This window comes from Globicephala melas, chromosome 10, assembly GCF_963455315.2.
Source record: "Globicephala melas chromosome 10, mGloMel1.2, whole genome shotgun sequence".
NCBI classification, from domain to species: Eukaryota; Metazoa; Chordata; class Mammalia; order Artiodactyla; family Delphinidae; genus Globicephala; species Globicephala melas.
Genome location: NC_083323.1, coordinates 94,663,250 through 94,681,103, shown reverse-complemented (window position 1 = coordinate 94,681,103; position 17,854 = coordinate 94,663,250). Strand labels below are relative to the sequence as shown.

The 17,854-nt window shown below is 42.9% G+C and overlaps 1 protein-coding gene across 1 annotated transcript; it reads left to right on the top strand.

The window, feature by feature from the left end:
* The first annotated feature begins 8,593 nt into the window (after positions 1–8,593).
* On the top strand, positions 8,594–17,186 carry GABARAPL1 (GABA type A receptor associated protein like 1). Its single transcript, XM_030834470.2, has 4 exons — positions 8,594–8,962; positions 13,521–13,599; positions 14,810–14,928; positions 15,831–17,186. Exons 1-4 carry the CDS (start codon positions 8,873–8,875, stop codon positions 15,894–15,896), a joined length of 354 nt encoding a protein of 117 aa, XP_030690330.1. The 5' UTR covers positions 8,594–8,872; the 3' UTR covers positions 15,897–17,186.
* The last annotated feature ends 668 nt before the right edge of the window (positions 17,187–17,854 follow it).

Genomic DNA, 17,854 nt, shown 5'->3' with positions numbered 1-17,854 from the left:
AGCTTTGCATAAAATTCTAGGAAGAAAATAAATCCCCTCAGGATTGTGTAGGCATAACTAGCTTTAAATAAAATCTGACCTCCCTCCCTCATTTTCTGAAATCTCCCTCTCGAGATTCCTAGTATTTGAACGTTGGACTTCTAATTCCCCTGGCCTCCTTTTCCGTCTTTCTGTTTTATGGCTTTACTTTCTAGGAAATTTCATTAACTTTCTTCTAATACTTCTGTTGAATGTTTTCCTTCTCTTACTTTTAATTTTTAAGATTTTTTTTATATGAATACTCTTTGGTTGTAGCTATTTTTGTTTCATGGATGCCATATCTTCTTTTGTTTCTCTGAAGATATTAATGATAATTCTTTTGGTATTTTTATCTCCCCAAATAGTCTTTCTTATTTTCTCCAAGTTACTTTTCACTAATTGTTTACTTCATATTAGATCTTTTTTGGAAACCCTTGAGTCCTTGCTGTCTGATCATATTGAAGAACAAGGCACTATAAAGCTCATTTGAAATTTCTGTATGTGTGCAAAAACCCAGCTGGGCTGCTAAAATTCTGGGAACAGAAGGAGGAAGAAGGTTGAGGATTCAAGGGTCAGTATGTAAGTTCTCACCTAACCTTCCTGTTTTCAGTAGCCATCTTCTACTAAGCCCACTTTCCCCCCTAGCTTTCCCAGTCCACAGACCTTGTTAATCATGTAAAAATAAATCTCCAGTCTCTGCAGGGCTGGGGAGATAATCTGGGGGTAAAGATGGCTGAGCCTTTTTAAGTTCTGTCAAGAATAATGGACTACTTTAGCTTTTCCCTGGCACCAGGTTTGGACGGCCTTTTTCAGATCTCCTCTGTCGTTTATTATTTGTCAGTCTTCTTTTTAGACACCAATATTGTTTTCTATTTTCTTCTTTTTGACTTTGTGAGTTTTTGATTCCCTTTTTCTCCTTTACAGTCTGTACTTGTTCTCTAGAGCTGAAGGATTTTTTTTTTTAATTTTTGTTGGAGTATAGTTGATTTACAGTGATGTGTTTGTTTCAGGTGTACAGCAAAGTGAATCAGTTATACATATACATAGATCCACTCTTAATTTTTTGTTTTTAAGATTCTTTTCTCATGTAGGCCATTACAGAGTGTTGAGTAGAGTTCCCTGTGCTATACAGCAGGTTATTATCATTTATCTATTTTGTATACAGTAGTGTGTATGTGTCAATCCCAATCTCCCAATTTATCCCTCCCCCCCACCCCCTGTAACCATAAGTTTGTTTTCTACATTCATGACTCTACTTCTGTTTTGTAAATAAGTTCATTTGTACCCTTTTTTTTTTAGATTCCACATATAAGTGATATCATGATATTTGTCTTTCTGTGTCTGACTTACTTCACGCAGTGTGACAATCTCTAGGTCCATCCATGTTGCTGCAAATGGCATTATTTTGTTCTTTTTTTATTGCTGAGTAATATTCCATTGCATATATATGTACCACATTTTCTTTATCTGTTCCTCTGTTGACAGACATTTAGGTTGCTTCCATGTCCTGGCTATTGTAAGTAGTGCTGCAATGAACATTGGGGTGCATGTGTCTTTTTGAATTATGTTTTTCTCCGGGTATATACCCAGGAGTGGGATTGCTGTGTCATACGGTAGTTCTACTTTTAGTTTTTTAAGGAACCTCCATACTGTTCTCCATAGAAGCTATACTAACTTACATTCCCACCAACAGTGTAGGAGGGTTCCCCTTTCTCCACACCCTCTCCAGCATTTATTGTTTGTACACTTTTTGATGATGGCCATTCTGACTGGTATAAGGTGATACTTCACTGTAGTTTTGATTTGCATTTCTCTAATAATTAGTGATGTTGAGCATCTTTTCATGTGCTTTTTGGCCATCTGCATGTGCAGAGCTGAAGGATTCTGATGCCAGTTCCCAGGTGTGGGTTTTTTCCCCACACCAAGCAATTCTCGTACACCAGCTGGATGTCCTACAATTCAACTGAATTCTGACACTATCTCCCCAGATCCCACAGTTAAGGACTCAGTTTTACAGGACTACCTTCCCCCACCAACACACACACATCATTTCAGACGCCAATCACAAGTCCAGGTTGTCACGTGGGATTCTGACTGATAGACTATAGTTCAGAGGTTCCAACGACCTCCTCTTCTCGTTTGATTGATTTTCTCCAGCGACTCACAGGACTCTTCCATAAGTAGACAAAACAGTTTACTTATGGATGCGGTGCACAGGGCAGGGTATGTGGGAAGGGGCATGAGCTTCTGTGCTCCTCTCCAGTGAGCCACTCATCTGCCACCTCCATGAATTCATCCACCTGAAGGTCTCAGAACCCTGTCTTTTTGGATATTTATGGAGGCCCCATCACTCTGGCAAGCTGGATTATGTCATTGACTATTGGTGATTGAACTCAATTTCCAGCCCTTTTCTCCCCCCTGGAGGTGGGGGTGGGGTGGGACTGAATGTTCCAACTCTCCAATCACATGGTTGGTTCCTCTGGTGACCAGCCCCTATCCTTAGGTTACCTAGGGGCATTCCAGAAGTCACTCATTAATGTAACAAAAGACACGTTTATTGCTCTCGACACTTAGGAAATTCCAAGAGTTTTCAGAGCTCTGTGCCAGGGACGGGGTGAAGACCAAATATATATTTCTTTTTATAAATCACAGTATCACAGGCTGCCATAAGGACTACAAATTGGATGGTTTAAACAACAGAAATTTATTCCCTCAGTTCTGGAGCCTTGAAGTCTGAAATCAAGGTATGAGCAGGGTTGGTTCCTTTTGAACGTGGTGAAGGAGACTGTTTCCTGGCTCTCTCCTAGCTTCTGGTAACCTCCAGCATTCTTTGACTGGCAGATTGCATTCTTCCAATGTCTTCGCATCCTCTTTCCTTTATGCGTGTCTGTCTCTGTGTCCCAATTTCCTCCTTTTTAGGAGGACACCAGTCCTATTGGATTAACATCTACCCTAATGGCCTCATCTTAACTTGATCATCTGCAAAGACCCTATTTCCAAAGTCACATTCACAGATACCGGGGTTAGGACTTTAACATTTTTGGGGGGGATGTATTTCAACCCATGACACAGTTGCTTACAGCAGCGGTCCGCAACCTTTCTGGCTCCAGAGACTGGTTTTGTGGAAGACAATTTTTCCATGGATGGGGGGTGAGGGGGGATGGTTCAGGCGGTAATTCGAGCAGTGGGGAGCGGCACATGGAGCTTCACCCGTCCTCCGCCGCTCACCTCTTGCTGTGTGGTCCTGGTTCCTAACAGGCCGTGGACCGGTACTGGTCCGTGGCCCGAGGTATGGGGACCCCTGTTTTAGTGGAATTTCAAGAGACAGCAAAGATAAATATATCCTTTTCAATCTACCATCTTAAATCATAAGTCTACCCTTTACTCTTTTCACTATCACATACTGCACATTTTTTGAGTCTTTACTTTGTATCCAAAGTACTGAGAGGGCTTCCCTGGTGGCGCAGTGGTTGAGAGTCCGCCTGCCGATGCAGGGGACACGGGTTCGTGCCCCGGTCCGGGAAGATCCCACATGCCGTGGAGCGGCTGGGCCCGTGAGCCATGGCCGCTGAGCCTGCGCGTCCGGAGCGTGTGCTCCGCAACGGGAGAGGCCACAACAGTGAGAGGCCCGCGTACCGCAAAAAAAAAAAAAAAGAATGTCAAAGTACTGAGAATATAAATACACATAACATGCCATTAAGTGGCACAGAAGCAACTGCGAGAGACTACCTGAAACTAAGGACTTAAATGCCATTAGAATTGCCTCTAACTCTTTATCTGTCTCTATCCCTACCTATATATCTTGCCTCTCCGAATATCATCTTCTCTATCTCTTGTTGGAACCCAGAACAGGCCGTCCCAAAATATGCCTCGATGGCATATTGATTATTTTGAATTAAAGTTACTTCAGAAGCAGCTGATGCAAGAGGGACACTGACCCTCCTCTCTGTCTACCTGAAGAGGGACACTGACCCTCCTCTCTGTCAACCTGAAAGCAGGAAATAAATCTCCCATGTGAAAGGTGCCCTCCCTGCATCTAAGGTAGAAGGACGCTTTTATTGCCAGATATGGGAAATTCAGGGACAAGAAACTTGTGTAAGCAAAGCTTGTTACTTCTTTAATTTACCACTGCAAGCCCAAACTCTGTTTAGATTCTTCGTTAATTGAGTACCCCAAACCTGTTTCTTTGCTCTGTCAGTTTCTCACAAATGTGCTCTTTCCTTGTCTAAAAAGTATAAAAGATGACGGCTTTGCCCATTTCTCAGATCTCATTTCTGAGATTTTTGTGTGCACTAACTAAAATTTGTTTCTTTTTCTCCTGTTCTTCAACCTTGTGTCAATTTTTTATTAGTCCAGCCGCAAGAACTCATGAAGGGTAGAGGGGGAAATTTACCCCTCCCAGATATTCTTTTATGTTGAACTGATACATTTGGACTGCAGGAGTCTAAAACCATGGCTCCTGTAAACCTGTGATCTTACATCATCAAAGTTCATCTCCAAAGTAGAGGCTCACTTCTCTTAACGTCACAAATGAGAAGTTCTAAGGATAGATTCTGATGAGTCTTGTGTAAAGTTACTTGGTCTTATAAATGGTCAAGGCAGTGAGGGTCTATGATTGGTGGATTCTACTAGAAGAATTATGTGGTATCAGTGGGACGAGAAATTCCCTCTAAAACCATGCATATCCCCCGCCCCACCCCCCCAAAAAAAACCCAATGAGAAGTAATAGGCATAATATTATCTAATGTACATCATTACAAAATGCGTTGTGACAATGACAACACACAGTGCTTTGGAAGCCGGTGGAAGGGATACGAAAGGATCCAGGCAAGTGAAATCAAAAAGGTTTCCTGGAGAAAGCGATGCTGTACTAAATCCTGAATGATTGATAGGAATCAGACAGAAATAAAAAATAGGAGAAAATGTTTTCACAGGAAGAGGCTTTGAGAATATCCAATGGCCAGAAACGAGGGCAATATTAGAGAAAAAGGTAATTTAAGTGACTTAGTATGCCTGGAACAGAGAGAGCAAAATAGGAGATGGCCATAGATGAGGGTCGTGAGAAAAACGTCAGCCGGATCCTAAGTACTCCACTTCTCTACTAAGGAATTTGAACTTTTTCCAAAGACTACGGAGAATCTCTGACCGCTGAAAGATATTAAGAAGAGAAATGATACAGTGAAATATGGTTTTATTATAGTTATCCTGGTATCAGTGAGCTTTTTCTTTCTCTATCTCCTAGAAACGATAAAGATAAAAATTAAAGACTAAGAATGGATTTGAGTAATAATGGTGATTTTAAAACATGTCCACAAATTCTTTAACATTCCTTCCATCTGGGTTGGAATTACCCTTCCAACCAAGGGTAATTCCTACTTGGTTCAGGACATCTTTTTCTTTTCTTTTTTTTTTTTAAAAAAATAATTTATATTGCAGAATAGTTGATTTATAACGTGTTAGTTTCAGGTATACAGCAAAGTGAATCAGTTATACATGTACATATATCCACTCTTTTTAAAATTCTTTTCCCATATAGGTCATTACAGAGTACTGAGTAAAGTTCCCTGTGCTATACAGTAAGTCCTTATTAGTTATCTATTTTATATAAAGTAGTGGGTATATGTCAATCCCAATCTCCCAATTTATCCCCCCACCCCCATACTCCCTGGTAACCATAAGTCTGTTTTCTACATCTGTGACTCTATTTCTATTTTGTAAATAAGTTCATTCATACCATTTTTTTAAGATTCCAATAAGCAATATCATATGATATTTGTCTTTCTCTGTCTGACTTACTTCACTCAGTATGACAATCTCTAGGTCCATCCATTGCTGCAAATGACATTATTTCATTCTTTTTTATGGCTGTGTAATATTCCATTGTGTATATGTACCACATTTAGGACATTTAGGTTGCTTCCATGTCTTAGCTCTTGTAAAAAGTGTTGCAGTGAACATTGGGGTACATGTATCTTTTCAAATTATGTTTTTTTCCAGATATATGCCCAAGAGTGGGATTGCTGGATCATATGGTAGTTCTAGATTTAGTTTTTCAAGGAGGTTCTGGACATCTTGATTGCTTCCAAGTTTTGGCAATTATGAATAAAGCTGCTATAAACACCTGTGTGCAGGTTTTTATGTAGACAGAAGTTTTCTACTTCTTTGGGTAAATGCTAATGTCGGGGAGGAAGAAATTTCCCTCTGCCCTTCTTGGTTCTTCTGGCTGGTCTAAGAATTAAATCGACATGAGACACATTAACAGGAGAAAACCAAATGAAAGTTTAATAACACATATACACAGGAGAGACCCAGGAGACCAGAGTAACTAACTCACCAAAATGTCCGAAGCCCTTACCTTAAATACCTTCCTCAGCTAAGGACAAAAGAGGATGGATGTTTGAAGGTGGGGAGAGTCAGTTATGGGAAGTTACCAGGAAAAACACAGTAAACAAGGGTATTATTTTGCAGATTTAAGTCCTTGGCTTCTCTGTTGATAAGAGTTTCTAGAGATTTGGCCACAGTCCTCTTCCAGGTGCAACAAGGGAGACACCCTTATAAAGGAGATTTTCCTTACAAACACAAATGTCACTTACAAAAGGGTAACTCCTTGGTTTTCAGTTTTCCCCATGTGTGCTGTTTCTTAGAAAACAACCAGCTTAAAATAATTAATATACCAGAAATATTTTTAGAGTGGCAAATTCTGCTCTCCCTACACCAAGAGGTTGATTGCTATATTTTATTGTAAGCGTATGTTTAGTTTTCTATGAAACGACCAACCATCTTCCAAAGTGACTGTAACATTTTTCACTCTCATCAGCAATGAATGAAAGTCCCTGAAATGTGAAATTTTCAATATCGCCTTTGGTTAAAAGGGGGATTTGGAAATATTTTTATCTGAATGAATTTTTAATTTATAAAATTACCTCCTATATAATAAGTGTTCTGCTACAAATAAAGGTAGAGAGCAAGCTGTGGGAGTTGAAGGATTGGGTAGTCTAAGATAAAGTATTAGCATTTAGAGAAGCCGTAAGGCAGAAAGAGTAACTGATATTTCATCTCCAAATTAGTTTTCCTATGTAAATTGCCACTGTGGTTAGGTATTTTTAAAATAAAAGTTAAAATCAGCTTTAAACTAGCTATGAGCGTTTCCAGTAGATTTGATGGGAAAACAACACTCTTAAAAAATATTAATCTCCATCGTAATTACTTTTCTCAATTGGTTTTAAAGTACTCCTTTGAGAGATTTAGCTACATTTGGGTCAAAGCTCAAATGCGCTAAAATGTTCAGTTTGAGAATAAAGACTAAACATTATAAACATACAATGTGATAAAAGAATTCCTGGATTTTCATACATGAGAAGGATTGAAAAATGCCATAGAGAAAAATAATGAGCATCAAAGGCTATGCAATTCATTTTCGTTGTTTCAATAATGAAACTTAGTTTCTTTTCTTTTGTGGGTTTGTTTTTCAAATCAGAGATAAGGAGACCTTGCTGGAAGTAGACAGGTGACTGGGGCCGCTGTTGTCTGATACATTTTTCAGAACTTCCGGGCCTTGTTTAAGCAGCCCCTCGTTCTTCATCTTTTCTTCACTCTTTTTTATCTTACAATTTCTGCTGCTCCTCCCCTACAGGTCCCAGGAATCACTGTCGTTAGTAGTGGTTGGAAAGGCCTTTTGTCCTCGGATTCTTAGCAGGGAAAGGGGAGGGCCGGAGGGAGGCGACACTGGCACCAGGTCCACCCTCCAGTCCGTCACCAGCCCTTCCGGTGGCACTTTGTATCCAGGTGAGGAGAGGAGTACTCTTCTCCGGGGAATTTTTGCCTTAGGGGGAAAAAAAAAAGTTTGAGGACTACTGAGTTAATCACCTGAATCTCTTGGTATTTTCTTTTCCGAAGACAGATCCTACTTCTGGGTTAAGAGAAGAGAAAGTAAATCATTTCTATATCTGAATGTGTGTGAAGCCCTTAGTAGTCGGGACTGACATCACTTCTCTGGACCTTGATTACACCTCTTGCCCTTCACCTTATACGTCTCTTCAAACCCCTTAGTCATGCTCTGTTTGTGCTGCTGCTCTAGGAGCAGCCTGCGGCCAGGACCTAAACAACATGACGCCAACGTGGTGAAGGAGGGGTCACGGTCGGAGGCAGCCAGCCTAGCACCGAAGGCGCCGGGCGAGTGCAATCCAACGAGCGAAGGGCGAAAGGCAAGCACGCGGCACCTCTGCACGGGCCAAAGGAATGCCAGGACCCCCATCCCATCTGTTCCCAGACTCCAGATCCCAACAGGCTGAAAAAAGCTGGATTTTCGCCATCTGTATTTGTTTTGGGGCCCAACCAAGAAACTGCGAAGGAGAGGGAGGAAGACATTATTAGAACATTTTTTTTGTTTGAAAAACACCTTTAATGTCACAGTCACCATAAAATAAGAGGTGAAAATTGCTCGTGGTCCCAGTGAACTCTATGCAGGGAAAGTTTAGATGGAATGAGAAAACACCGAAATGGACAGAGCTCCTGCCCACCCCCATCCCGCGGACCACGGGTCGCGGGGGGCGGGCCTGGGGCGGGGCTTCGTGACGTCACAGGACCAACGCGCCGCCGTGTTGTTTTTGTGCTCCCGAGTCTCGGGAAAAGCCTCCGGGAATTCTTTACCTGGGCCTCCCGTGCCTCTGGACCGGGGGCCCCCGAGACCCCATCTGAAAGCTCTGCGGAGCCGCAGTGCGACGGGGACTGGCCTTTCTGAAGCGGGTCTGAGACACATTGCAATTTGTTCCGAGGGAATCAAGACGGGAGAGACGCCTTCGTGCGCGAGGGAGGCAGGCCCCGTCCGGGGATCTTAGAAACCCTGCGGTCCATCATGAAGTTCCAGTATAAGGAGGACCATCCCTTTGAGTATCGGAAAAAGGAAGGAGAAAAGATCCGGAAGAAATATCCGGACCGGGTCCCTGTGAGTGTGGAGGGGGAGGGGGAGGAGGGAATGGGGGGGGCGGCGGAGTCGTGATGGCTGCCAGAGGCACAGAAAGGTGGTCCCTAAAAGTACTTAACCTGGACGCCCTTCACTACGGAGAGAGCCAGTGGAAGGAACGTTTGCACTGCGGACCCTTTAAAACCCGTATCCCCAGGGCCCGTCCCCATCTATAGAGCTGACCGCAGTTTTAGAGCGGAGCCTACGTTTGAGTGACTCAGCAGTATTCAGAGGATGTGTGAGCTGGGATGTACTCCAAATGTGGGCCTTTTTGCGCGAGAATGATTAGGTTGGGACTACTCATTTGCTGCCCTTAAGACTGCATGGAAATTGTTCTGGGAATAACAGATGCGGTGGATTTGCTCCCATCAGTTTTCTCCTTAGGTGGGTCTCCGTTAATCAAGTTGACTTTGGCCCTTATAGCCTTGGGTTTGGGAGGGAAATGTTCGGAAGCCAGTGGATCCTTTATTTTTGTCTCTGAGGGTTAGGGAGCGGGCGTGGGGGGATGGGGGGCGCCCCAAGACAGGCCTGGCCCAGAAAACAAGGTCACGTTCTCCGCGCAGTTGCCTCATCATTCTTGGCTCCGGGGCGTGTGGGGCTGTAGCCAGCCTTCCTCCGGTATTTATTCTGAACACATTGTACCTGGACACAATAAGGAAGGACTGAGACCTTTTTTCTCTCGGGTTTTTGGACTCTGGCGTACGTAATGTAAAACTAGTGCAGGCAGTGAGGAGGGAAGAAATAGTAAGGTATCTTGCTGCATCCGGGCGCTTTCCCCCTCTCCCCCTCCCCCGCCTCCTGCCTGATTTTTCTCTACTGTGGGCTACGCAGCCGGATGGGAAGGCAGAAGGCTTTAAAGTGTGGTGGAGGGAACAGTCAGTGAGCTTTGGCGATGGGGGACTAGAGACCCTAAGGACCCGAAGACCTTTTATCTTCGGGCAGGGGCATTCGGATACATATTACAGATAATTTGCAGGTAAAGGAATTGCCATTATCTGATGGTGAGAGGTACTCTTGAATTCCTTTCCAAACCTCATCTAACTTTGGTGTTCTTACAGCTGCCAAAAGCGACCTGGGCCGTATAAACCCCTTGCAGTCCTTTTCCTATAAGGGTAGAGGAGATATTAGGGCTGTTCCATTCCCCAGGAATTACATACAAAAGGGTTTTCAGCTAAAAAGGAGAGCTAGCCCTATTACCCACTGACGGATTCGTGACAGATTGCTTGCTTGGTCTGTGGACCTTGCATGACTGCTTTAAAAGTTTCCCCCAAATCTTGGTGATACCCATTCCTACTCTCTTATAGTAATATTTGAAAGTGACAACTAACTTTGATTGATAACTTACCATGTACCTGGGAGTATTCTCAGTTCCCTGTCTATATTCATTCACTTAGTCCTCACACCGTTATAATCCCATTCTACAGAGGCAGGATCTGAGGCACAGAGAACTGAAGTAACTTCCTGAAAAGTTTCACCTGGCTGCTGTGTGGCAGAGCTGGGATTCTGACCCTGGCTGTTGGGCCCTCCATGTCATATTGTTTCTCAATCTCTAATGCAGTTCTGTTCAACAGAATTATTTAAGTGTGCAGTGTGTGCCTCGCACTGTTAGGTATTGGAAATAGAGAAGTCAACTGTTGCTGCCTTCGAGAGTTCACAGATGGTAGTAGGATGCCAGAACGGCATCCCAGTCGGCAAAATGACTACCGTTTATTCAGAACGCTAAGTATGAGGCTCTGTTCCAGGAAGCTCCGTATAAGTCACAAACTCAGAATTGTACCTGTTCCTAAATCTAGTTAAAATTCTCATACATTTCCTCAAAACAGTCTTTTCCATTTCAGTCATTTACATGCATTCACCCAGAATATTTCAGCTAATCCCCCCCTATTTTTGTTCTGCTCATTGTTTGGTGTTAAATGTTTTACTTCTGTGATAGTTTGTAAGCCATTATGACTCTCACTTAGATCTCATGATTCCTCCAGTTAGGTTTTAACCAGTGGTCAGCCTCTAGCTGCTCCTTAGGTGCTCAGCCTGTGGCCTTCTTTCTAGTTGTGATGCAAAAGGATCTCTACCCTCTGAATCCTGAGATTTGGTGCAAGTTCTGGGCAGAACCCTGAATCTTGCTGTGCTCAAGTGTTGTGTTTACGGAGAAGAGGGTTAGACTAAATGATTTCTAAAGCCCGTTCCCCCTAGACCATTGGTGTCATTAAAGCAGTCACGTACCCTGACTGCTTACGTGACTTGAGTGTAGCCTGAGCACATCTGTAGCTGCCACCCAAAAGAATAGGCGTGCTTGGGCCTTGAGACAGAGTTTCATGAGATTTTGAAGTTACCTTTCTAGCTACAGTGTATTGAAAACCTGCAACATAGCAGGAAACTGTTAGGAAGAGATTGCCTGTTTTTTGAAATTCATGAGCAGCCCTATGGAGTATTAGTCACATTTCACAGAGGAGGAAAACTGAGACCCAAACAGGCAAAGCATCTAGGCCCAGGGCCCACTGTAACTGAAGGGTTCCTGGGAACTTGAATATTTTCTGGTAAGCGAAGGCCTTAATGATTCCTTCTCCCCTCCTTTTCCTCCACATCCAACCCTCTCTTCCCGATGTCACAGTTGCACTTGGCTTTGTCGCTCTCTTTTTCTGCTCCCTTCACATGGTTTCCATGTCTTATTAATCCAGGCTGGAGCTGCCACGTCATCTCAGAGCTCCTGCGTGACACAAGGCAGCCTCCTTCCCTTTGATTTTATGTGCCTGCGGCCTCCTGTCCATCCTCATTGTTGCGCCATCACTGGTCTCTTCCTGTGCTCTTCCTACTTTTTCTTTTAATTTCTGACTCACATATCACTGCTGCAGTTTTGATTTTTATTTATTTATTTTTTCTTCCGGTTTTATGGAGATATAATTGACATATGGCACTGTTTAAAGTGTACAGCATAATGATTTGACTTACATACGTCATGGAATGATGATCACAGTAAGTTGAGTGAATATCCATAATCTCATACACAGATAAAAAATTAAAGAAGTAGAAAAAAAATTTTGTTTTTTGTGATGAGAACTCTTAGGATTTACTCTCAAAGTGTAATTTACCTACAACACTGTGTTAATTCCTGTTACACAACGTAGTGATTTTTTTCTATACATTTCAAAATGATCACCGTGATAAGTCTAGTTAGTTATGGTATGTCACCATATTACTTAGTTATTATTATATTCCTCACACTAGACATTTTGTACCTGTGACTCATTTATTTTGCAACTGGATTTATTTTTATTGTTAAGTGTGATCACGTCCTTCTGGTCTTCCAGGTGCAGGATTCTTTTTCTGTGCAAAAATAAGTAGGTTTTTCACTTGTTATTCTCTCCCCTTAAATGTAAAAGCTTCAGATTTCTCCAAATCAATCCTTATGTTTAGATCTTTGTAATTTACAAAGCCTTTTCACTTAAAATGTTATGGATTATTCAAGTTCATTGTATCAGTTCCATGCCTCTGTAAAAGATGTGGTTGAAAGTTATCGTCTTCCATTTACTTGTTGGAATGCTGAAGCTCAGAGAGGTTAAGTGACCTGTTGAAGGTCACAAGCTACTAGGGATACTTGTCCAGTGTATATTTCTATTTCTTTAAATTTTCTGTACTTCCCATATCTTCTGCCTAGAGTGATTATATTTTCTAAACTAAAAATCTAAAGCTGATGGTTTTACAATAGATTTTAAATATTTTTAAATGAAATTAAATATTATATCATATAATATATAAATAGTAAATATATTTATATAATATTTACATTTAAGTATATTTAAATTAATATTAAAAATTTATAAGATATTTTCTATTTTATAAATCTTCATGTATAAAGAGTCTTTAAATTTTACATATCTTTTTTTCTTTTCGTTACAGCCATATATGATCTTTCTAAAACTTGAAATATTATAGAAATATTTAATGCAGACATTGAAAAATCTCTTAAAATCCTAACAGATAATCAGTATTGACTAATGGGTTAGTTATTGTACTGACATCATATTAAAGAATATAAGAACTGTTTTAATACTTTTTTTTCAGTTAATAGTGTCTTGAATATATTTTTTTCTGTTCTCAAAAATTTTGATAAAGTATAAAATTTGAACCACATTATCTGTACCTTTAATAAATAGCATTTATATGAAAGAATAAAACTAATAGGTACTCAGGACCATCTGAGAAAATTCAGACAATCTTCTTGGTGCTTTAACTAAATACCAGAAAGTATATATCCTATAGTATACCTTACAGGTAATTCGTAATTAAAATCAAGGTTTTAAAATCTTTACTTTTCATAACATGCCCTCCTCATCCTCTTGTTATTGCAGTAATAAAACCATAACCTTATTACGAAAGTCCATTTTCTCATACATTTTGGAAGGGGGAAGGGGGAATAAGAAATGGAAAAGCTGTATCGGCCCCAGACAAACTCACTTCAGATAGGGCAACTGTAGGATGTAGAGGGGAAAATACTAGGTTGGATTCTGCAGTTTTTATCCCCACTTTCTACTTCTCCTCCCAGGTGATCGTGGAGAAGGCTCCCAAGGCCAGGGTGCCTGATCTGGACAAGAGGAAGTACCTAGTGCCCTCTGACCTCACTGGTAATGCTCCTTCCCTCCCCGGACAACTTCCTCCCATGGGAAAGCATTCCCAGTCCTTCCTGTGTGCGTGTGACTGTGGGATTGAGAGGAAGTAGAATTGAAGAGAGTGAGTGGGATTCTCCTGAGAGTTAGGTGATTCAACAACGGTGATGTCATAGTTCTTTCCCATCACCCATTTCCTTAAGCGTTTCCCATGGTAGTGCTTTGTTTGATTTAGATGCAGCAAAGTACGAAAGCTTGAAAGAAAAGATCCGACGTCCATTATTTAAACCGCTTAAAATTCAGCTTTGTTATTGTGATACCAATTTACTCCAGAAGGAAAACCAGACTAGTTTATTGGGAGAATCACATTTTAGAGATTCTCAGCTGAACACCTTGTCTCAAGCTACAGTTTTTTGTTAATACATCTTGTAGATACTGTTTGGATAGGATACATTCATTCTTCACGTTGATTCTTAATGGAGTAACCAGTGCATCCAGGAGGCACTTGGAAAGATTTTGTAGATGTGTTTGCTCCAGAGTTATTCGATTTGCATATCAGCCTTCTAGAAATCTTCCAGTGTGCTCAGTGAAGGGTAACGCATCGAACCCCACTCATTGCCCCAACATTGGGGTGACTAATTGTGCTGAGATTACTGCAGTCTATTAGACCGCTTCCCGTCACAAGTTTGTCTTAGGTGGGAGTGGGAAGTGTGTTTCTTTCTTTCTTTTTGTTTTTTTCTTCTTCTTTTTGGCTGCACCACGTGGCTTGCAGGATCTTATTTCCCCGACCAGGGATCAAACCCGGGCCCTGGCAGTGAAAGGGCCAGAGTCCTAACCACTGGACTGCCGTGGAATTCCCTGGAAGTGTGTTTCAAGTCCGATTTAGACAATGATGGGAGTGTTTCAGTCTGGAGACACGTTGTATTCCCTCAGAGGTGTCCTCAGGCCTTGAGTGGATATGCTAACATTAGGTCTGAAATTGAGTAAAGTGGGGAAGGATTGAGGAATTAAACTCCTCGATGGCATGTCAAGAAATATGCAGGCTCCTCTGAGTGTCACTTTTTATTCCTAACGCTGTAGGACGGTATTGGGCTCTGCTCAGGTGATACGTAAGTCTGGTACTTTTGGAAACAGGTGCAGTAGGATTTTTTTTCTGGATCTTACCGTTCTGCTAACCTCTCATTTTCTTCCTCCTTTCCTTCCTTTTCTAAAACCTTCCTTCATCTAGTTGGCCAGTTCTACTTCTTAATCCGGAAGAGGATCCACCTGAGACCCGAAGACGCCTTATTCTTCTTTGTCAACAACACCATCCCTCCCACTAGCGCGACCATGGGCCAGCTGTATGAGGTAATGGTCCTGGTGACAATACTGTGCAGTCTGGCCTTCTCTAGCTTTTGTCCCAGGTGTGTTATCAACATCCCAGGTGTGTTACCAACATACCTGGGAAGTGGGGCAGGAGGTGTTGTTTATCAGGTTCCTTTCATGAGGCCGTGTCAGGCTCTGGGAGATCAGATGCCACTTGTCCCTTACGGAGTGAGCAGCCCACTAGATTCAGTCCCTTTGAATTCTCTTTTTAGTTTTGCCTTGCTGTAGTGTTTTAACATTGGATCGTCTTTATTGAAACAGCAGGAAGTGGTTTCTGACTGCAAAAATTCCAGATAAAATGAAATTTAAAATTACGGCAGTCTGTAAATGGATTCATTTGTCTTCACAGATAAACTCAGTTGGAGGGAATAGCTTGAGTGTTTTTATTTGGTTTAATTGGTAAACTGTCAGAATCTGATGAGAAAACTATAATAAAGGACTTTATCGTGCTATATCACCTAAGATTGTTACTGCATTATTATTCCTTAAAGGGTTTCACACAATACTGCCTTCTTTTTGTGTCCCATTAGTGACTTGCACAAACTTTTCTAATAACCTCTCATTTTTATTCCACAGCATACATTCTCTATTAGTTTTTATTCCAGTACCTATAGTTACATTGGATCTGTGTTCCCCTTGCCAGAGTGAGCCTTTTAGGGGTCATGTTTGTATCCCTGGTGTGTATGGTGTTCTCCACGAAGGTTTTTGTGAACTCAGAGTTCAGAGTTGAATCCCAGCCGCTTCTGCTGCTTCTTCGATGCTCTTTTCAATGGGGACTGATGGTACCTCCTCTGCCTACCTTACAGAGTTGTGTGAGGCTCTGAATCCTAGGGATGATGAATGTGACTATGTTTTCTAAACCGTCGTCTTACCTCTTCCCCTAGGACAACCACGAGGAAGACTATTTTCTGTACGTGGCCTACAGTGACGAGAGTGTCTACGGGAAGTGAGTGGCGGAAGCCGGCCGATGGGAGCACCCGGACTCGGGGCAGGGGGAGGGGCGTGTGTGGGGCTTGGGGAGAGAGGCGGGGAGGTCTCCCCCTGTGGAGGAGACAGAAGGTGAAGACATCTGGAAACACTACACTGCACACACCATCACCATATTTTCACATGCTCAATTGATATTTTTTGCTGCTTTCTCGGCCCAGGGAGAAAGCATGTCAGGACAGAGCTGTTTTTTGGCTTCATAGAAAAATGAGGATGCTCTAGTCTCACAACACTGCTGCGAATTAACTTTCGTGGGATTTCCATAGAAGAATCGGGGGTGGGCAAGTTGGGGCCAGAGATCGTGGACCACCCGTAACTTTCCGCTCTCCTTCTCTTTGGGCAGAGATTCTATATTTGACATTTGCACAAGACATGTAGGGAAAGGGGATGGGAATGTTCTAGGATCACTGGTAGTGGACCATTCCTGGGGACCAAAAGAGACCCATTGTAATTGAAGCATTGTGACCCCTGACCTCTCCTACCTCCACATCTCCTCCCGCATCCCATTGTCATCTCACAAGCATCACAGTACCCACCCCAGTGGTGGCAGTAGACGTCAGACCCAGACACTTAGATGGAGCTCTCCTTCTGCTGGAAAATAGAGGCCAGGCGTGAGGGATGTCAGGATTGCCAAGAGAGTCTTGATAGCATTAAACTGGAACTGACAAAGTATTGAGCATCTCTGTCTAACCTGCTTTGCTCTTTGGTGCCCCTTTTCCCCACACCTACCTTGGCCTTGAATGAGCCTCCGCCATTTCCAGTGATAGGCTAAAACCCCTCATCTGGCATTTCCCAAACTTCACTCCATGGATGGGGACAAAGATGAGTTACGTATGGAAGGGGCGGGTGTGAGGTAAGATGGATTGTCCACAGCCCCCGCTCATGCAGAATTCTTGCTCCCGGGCTGCTGCCCTTCACTCTCACACGCACGGAAATGCCCAGTGAGGGCCAGCTGCTTCCCTCCTTGGGTTTTCACTTACCACAGCTGCTAGATAGAAACATTTGAGAGGGTGACTTTTAGTAGTTCCTGGGGATTCTATCTGATTCTGATCGTTTTCACTTTAGGGGTTATGATGTGGGTGGGAGTGGGAAGCGGGAATTGCACTCAGATGGGACACTTCAGTTCATCTCCGCTAATGAAAAGGGTCCTTCCCGTGGTGGAAATCCGTGTGTCAGTTCTGTCAGCTGCAGGCTCTTGTATCATGAAGTTTCTGCTGTCAGGCCGAGGAAATAAAAGAATTGCGTAAAAACCTGCCGTGAGTTCAGAAATGTCGCTTCTATTTAGTACGTTTTAGAATAGACGGCGTGTGGACTCCAAGCAGAAAACTTAGAGTTGGGGTGGCTGTCGGCTGGGTGCCCACGCGCGGCCAGACGTGTACCCTGCCCGTCACTGCCCAGGAGTCACCGTCCAAAGGTGAATGGAGGCGGGGCAGCGTGCCCAGGGTGTCGGTGCAACGTGGGTGATTTTCTCCTCCGCAGATGAATGCCTTGTCACCGCTTTACGTGTTCCTCAGAGCTGAAGGTGGAAGACTGCCTGCGTTAGAAGATTGGGGGCGGATGGGGGGGGTGCTTGTTAAGATGCAGATGTCTAGGCCTTGTGCAGATTTGGCTGACTCAGCCCCTCAGCGTAGGCAGCTGCATTTTAAATTAACCGGCTCCTCGTGACTGCTGCACGCTGAGGTTGCAGAGGCGTTGCTCTGGTACCTGGTTTTGCTGTAAGTCCTAACCCAACCTGTTCTTTTCACGTCTTGGTCAATAAGAGGCCCCCATCTCCCACGGCGACAAATGGCGCCTCCTTAAGGCTCCTGGGGTCAGAACAAGCTTGATGCCGTCCGAGCTTAGGAGAGTCTTCATTCAGGAAGCGATGCGTAGGTAGGCGGTGGGGTGCCAGTTCAGAGACAATGAAAAACAGATTAGTACA